The sequence below is a fragment of the Phocoena sinus genome, chromosome 14, assembly GCF_008692025.1.
Source record: "Phocoena sinus isolate mPhoSin1 chromosome 14, mPhoSin1.pri, whole genome shotgun sequence".
Classification (NCBI taxonomy): domain Eukaryota; kingdom Metazoa; phylum Chordata; class Mammalia; order Artiodactyla; family Phocoenidae; genus Phocoena; species Phocoena sinus.
In genome coordinates this window covers 81,126,335-81,132,097 of record NC_045776.1, presented here as the reverse complement: position 1 = coordinate 81,132,097, position 5,763 = coordinate 81,126,335, and the positions used below count along the sequence as shown (strand labels likewise).

Sequence of the window (5,763 nt, the reverse complement as noted above, 5' to 3'; positions counted from 1 at the left end):
CAATGAAAAGAGAAGTCGGCGAGAGACAGCTCTACGGAGGCCCGTTTAGGCTCTTCGCCGCTGTAAAGCGAAGTTGTTCTTTGGGAAATTGTGGTGGGGCGGTGGCCAAGATCGCGAAGTTTCCAAAAGCGCGGGCAACATCCGGGCGCCTGGGGCCCTCGAGCTGAGGCGCGCAGAGTGACTGACATTTTTAGGGATTGCAGTCATGCTGAAGTGCGGGATGAGCGGCAGTCAGGTGAAAGGTGCAGAGGCCTTTTTTGCCTTTCTGTGTAGAAAAGGGAAAGCCTAGGGTTCATGGGGAAGTTTCCACCATCGTCTAGTTTCTTGATCTTTGCCTTTCTGCCTAGGGGCTGAGGACACAAGGCCTGGCCACAGCCGGCACCCACCCACCCAGGGTCCTGTTAGCGTCTGAGGGGCGAATGACGGCCCATCTGCTTTTATTTATGCATAATATTTATATTCATAGGTGTCCATAAAATGAAGTTGCACTATCTGGACAAATATTGGAACGGCAGTTTCAAACTCGGGACGATAGGACTGTGTGGGAAGTTGGGAAAAACAATGCTTGGACAGTAAAAGTATTTTAGTGCCATGAGAAAAAAGCATAAACCTGTTTTTTTTTTCCAAATTCTAACATTTTTAATGTATGACCTGGGACAAACCATGGAATCACTTCCGGGCTCAGTTTTCTTATCTGTAAAATGAAAATATTAACGGCATCTTCATTATAGGGTTTATTGTAGGAATAAAATGCAGGTAAAGAGCTCAGTAATGAATGGGAATGTATAAGAACTATTGTTTATTGTAAATGGTACTTTAAACATGTATGTTACTCCAGAAAGTCTCTATTTAGAAAAGTAATGGTCATACAGATCATAACCTGAAAGTGATTATTGAAAGGCATCTTGTGTTGCAGCCGGCTTCCGCTGTGTTGACGACCTCTATGGAACAGTATTAATGAACAGAAAAGGGAAGCACAAGACCCCCCCACTGTTGCATGTTCTCAGAGTTCTAGAAAGTTCTCTCTTGCAATGTGTACCTTAGTTCTCAATAAGTGATAATTTGTATGATTGTTTAAATTTGTTTTTACTCCGTAACTCTAAGCCCTGTGAAGGCAGGAGCTGTAAACCCGTCTTGTTCATTGTTATACCCGCATTGCCTTGGCTTGTACCGTCCTTGGAACATACTAGGTGCTCAATAAATATTCATTGAATGAATGAAAGGTCTTCATTAGCTAGCTCCAGGAAGAAGTGGTGAATGTGAAGTGGTAAAAAGGGACAAACGCCTCTTTTTCTCCCCCTAGTCATCCTCTCTCAGTTTGAGGCCTACACCCCCACTTCCGGCTGTGCCGTGCAGCTTGCGGGATCTTAGTTCCCCCACCAGGGATTGAACGTGGGCCCTTGGCAGTGGAATTGCAGCGTCCTAACCACCAGACCACCAGGGAATTCCCCCAACTCTGATTCTTTTTTTAATTTATTTATCTATTTATTTTTGGCTGCGTTGGGTCTTCGTTGCTGCGCGCGGGCTTTCTCTAGTTGCAGCGAGCGGGGGCTATTCTTCGTTGCGGTGCGCAGGCTTCTCGTTGCGGCGGCTTCTCTTGTTGTGGAGCATGGGTTCTAGGTGCGTGGGCTTCAGTAGTTGTGGCACGTGGGCTCAGTAGTTGTGGCTCACGGGCTGTAGAGCGCAGGCTCAGTAGTTGTGGCGCACGGGCTTAGTTGCTCCACGGCATGTAGCATCTTCCCGAACCAGGGCTCGAACCTGTGTCCCCTGCGTTGGCAGGCGGATTCTTAATCACTGCGCCACCAGGGAAGCCAGCCAACTCTGATTCTTAAGCATGATAATCTGATTTTATGTTCTGGAATTATTTTTCCTTTTTTCTACTTTTCCATGGATTGATATGGCCATCCATTTTTATTGCATCATAGTATCCCATATCTGTTTGCCATATTTTTTACTTATAATTTATAAGAACATAAATGGTATCATACCAGATAAGACCAATATTTCATCCAGCCCTGGCCTCTCTTTCTGACAGGGCATCTAACTGTGTTTTCTGGGAAGATCTGGCATGTTCTGTGCTCAAACATCAGAGATACATCGTGAATTCCTCTAATTTCTCTCTCATGACTTGTTTTGACTTTGCTGCCTCTGAAGTTATTAAAACCCTTCAAACCATCTCCTACATGCTCTGTTTTCATACTTTTGGGGGGTGGGGGTATACATTTATTTAAACCAAGTTTAAAAATACATTAGTATGGAAACTGGCTTGCCACAATAGTTCCATGCAACACTGTGAACATATAGAAAGGAAGAATTTTGTTGCATTTTATTATTTCACACACTCACTCTGTGAATTTATTATTTTAAAAATATATTTATTTATATATTTGGCTGCGCTGGGTCTTAGTTGCAACATGCAGGATCTAGATCTAGTTCCCGGGATCTAGTTCCCTGACTGGGGATCTAACCCAGGCCCCCTGCATTGGGAGGGCAGAGTCTTAAGCACTAGACCACCAGGGAAATCCCTCATTCTGTTAATTTATTGAGCACTTACTATGTGTCTGGCATTTTGCCAGGGTATTATACTGTATTTCTTAAAACAATTTGTAGCATTAGTCTATAAAACACTGTTCTTTATGAATTTATCTTGAGTCCTGTGAATGCTGAAGTAGTCCTATGATTTTATTGTTTGAGAAAAAGAATGTAAAAGGCACCTTTCTTTTTCTCCGTAGTATTTGGGAAAGCGATCCAAGCACTCTCACGAATTAGTGATGAGCTGTGGCTAGACCCTTCTGAAAAAGGTGTAAGTAAGAAATTTAACTAATAGATTAAGGAAAAAAGAAGATGTTTATAAATCCCAGTCCAGATTGAATGTTAACTAGGAAATCCAGAAATTCTAATCAGCCCTTTCACTGTTCATCTTTATTTTACATATCTAAATACATTTAGAGCGTGGTAAACTTAAAAATCATACACAGTTGATTTAAGCCAGAAGAAACAAACTGGTGGTCAAGAGGCTAGATATGGCTTGCAGAAATGTTTTGTGGGGCCTGCACTATGTTTTTTTTAAAAAATGAAATAATTTTCTAACAGTAATTGGGAGAGTCCACATAAAAATCTGAATTTCCTGATTCTGTTGAAAACTCAGAAGATCTGATAGTTTGGGGCCTGCATTCCCAAGCGGAAGTAGTTGGCTGACTAACAGTTTCTCCCCTTAGGCGAGGGAAAATTTTGCTGCAATCTTTTTACTCCCTTTTATATTGCCTTCTGCCACTTTGTGCTTTAAAGTTAAGGCCCCTGTGGGCATTTACATTTTTACAATTATAAATATGTTCTTGTTACCAAAAACAAACAAAGAAAAATACAATTTCAGCATGCAGGATTTTAGACTTAATACCTATATATAATATATTCCGTTTAGATGTGTGTACATATGAAAATTAAATGCACACTGTATAATGCAGTCCATATTGCATCAGTACTATAACTTATGTGTATAATGTAGTCCATATCATGCAGTTCACATTCCATAGCCTTACTCGGACACACTTCAATGCGATGTTAAACATAATAGAATTTTTTAAATTAAAATTAAATTAAAATTAAATTAAAATTTAAAAATTTAAAATTTTTAAAATTAATCATTAAAGTTGATTTTTTTCCTGTATAGCTATTATTTTATTTTTCTAGCTTGCTTTAAGATCTGTGAATTCTTGTCGGTCAGCATATGGATGTGTCCTCTTCTCGCCTGTGTTTTTTCAACATTATCAATGGTCAACCTTGGTGAAAATGAATGATGGTGACACAATATCTAATTTAAATTGCAAATTGGGAATGAAGGTAAGAGTAAGTGGGCATGGTTTTCTCTTGTATTGTAGAAATATTCATTATATAGGGCATAACACCTATTCTGTACTTAATACTTGGTTTAAATGGCATGCAGAACAGTCTGTTCATTTACGAATATACTTACTCTTCTTTTGTTAGGTTGTTTTTAAACTAATGAAGCAACCATATTAAGTATGTGCTCTTCTATAATGTGTTTGTATTACAGTCAATTCTGCCTATCTTTAGATGTCTGAATTCCCTCGAAAGAAATGTAGAGAAATGCAAAATATTTATCAGATCTGATAAGTGCAAAGTAGTTATTCAATTCTTCTGCAGACATGGTAGGTATAATTAAATCCAGTTTAAAGTATGTGTGTGTTTTGTTAATATTTTTCATGTTTAGAATATTCAAACTGCATATCAAGACTTCCCATTGCACTATTGCTTAGAATTTGTATAGTTTTGTGGTAGGGCGGTTATAAATATTATCTCACTTGTCTCTGTAGAAGTACTGTGAGTTGATTGGTATTAATTATTTCCTTTTTTGGCTTGTCAGTGGCACAAGCTTTGCCTGCACACAGACCAATTTTTTAAATGTCCATCTGAATTCTAACAATTGATTATTCTAAAATTAACTAGCTGCTTGATGATATTCTGTAAGACTGCCTTTGTAACAGTGTTCCTTGGAATGAACAGAAAAGAATAATGCCTACCTGTATTAAAAATGCTCCAGGAGGTAAATAGTATTTTATCTGGGGCTGAAAGAAGCATGGTAACTGGCCCAAGGTCACAGAACTAGTAAGTCACAGAGCCTGGATTTGAGTCCAGCCCCACAATAGTAGGAGCCAAAACCTTCATTCATTCTCACTGCTACACCAAGAGATTTCCTGCCTCCCAGCCTTGCATGGTAGATATTCAAATGCTGTGGTCATATAGGATTTTACATGGTTAAATATGTATAGCATGGTGATAAAGTGCATGGACTCTGGAGGTCAACAAGGTCTGGGGTGGAATCCTGCTCTGCCTCTTCCTTGCTGAGACATTGGGCGAATTATTTTACATCTTTGTGCCTCAGTTTCCCTATATGTAAAATGGGGACAATGGTAGTACCAGCCTTCTAGGGTTTTTGTGAAGATTCAATGACTTATAGGAAGTTATAGTTCTAAAGTGTTTAAAGAAATACCTGGCATATTTTCTAAGAGTTAGCGCTAGTAATATTTATAATGATGGCTGCTATTTTATTTGAAGTTACCAGTTAGGAGTGTATGTTTTAAAAAATCTTGTACTTGTGGTATTGGTCCAAATCTTTTTATAGTGGAATGGTCTTCTGGAAGGTTATATTAGTGTTACGATTTATCTTATATTTCTTAATTTTATCTTACATTTATCTTAATATTTTTATTTCAGATCTTATTTATATTATATTCCTTAATTTTTCCCCTGCAAAATATCAATTTTTAACATTAATTTTTCCTTCTTTGAGCTTCAGTTCATGTTATAGCAGAATCATGTAAAGAGCATGATTAAAAGCCCAGCAAGGGTGGGGGGAGGGATAAATTAGGAGTTTGGGATTAAAATATACACACTACTATATATAAAATAGATAACCAACAAGGACCTACTGTATAGCACAGGGAACTATACTCAATATCTTGTAATAAGCTATAATAGAAAAGAATCTAAAAAAGAATTTTATATATATATATGTATAACTGAATCACTTTGCTGTACACCTGAAACTAACACATTGTAAATCAACTATTTTTCAGTAAAAATTAAAAAAAAAAGCACACACACACACACAAAAAGCACCACAAGCTCTGACATCTCACAGATTTGGATGTGGATTCTTCTATAATTCTTATTAGCTTTGTGACAGTACATAAGCTCTCTGAACCTTCATTTTCTTTTCTCTAGAATGGGGATAATCTTACC

The 5,763-nt window shown here is 38.1% G+C and overlaps 1 protein-coding gene across 3 annotated transcripts in view; it reads left to right on the top strand.

Moving 5' to 3' along the window:
* The first annotated feature begins 202 nt into the window (after positions 1-202).
* The window catches only part of RAD9B (RAD9 checkpoint clamp component B), a 32,435-nt gene continuing 26,874 nt past the window's right edge, over positions 203-5,763 (top strand). For 2 of the 3 annotated variants that reach the window (XM_032603658.1, XM_032603657.1), the window contains exons 1-4: positions 206-242; positions 2,733-2,803; positions 3,691-3,840; positions 4,055-4,169. In XM_032603658.1, coding sequence (XP_032459549.1) covers positions 206-242; positions 2,733-2,803; positions 3,691-3,840; positions 4,055-4,169 — 373 coding nt within the window. Of the gene's footprint in view, positions 243-2,732; positions 2,804-3,690; positions 3,841-4,054; positions 4,170-5,763 lie in introns of all 3 variants that reach the window. The other variant, XM_032603659.1, reaches the window with a different exon arrangement.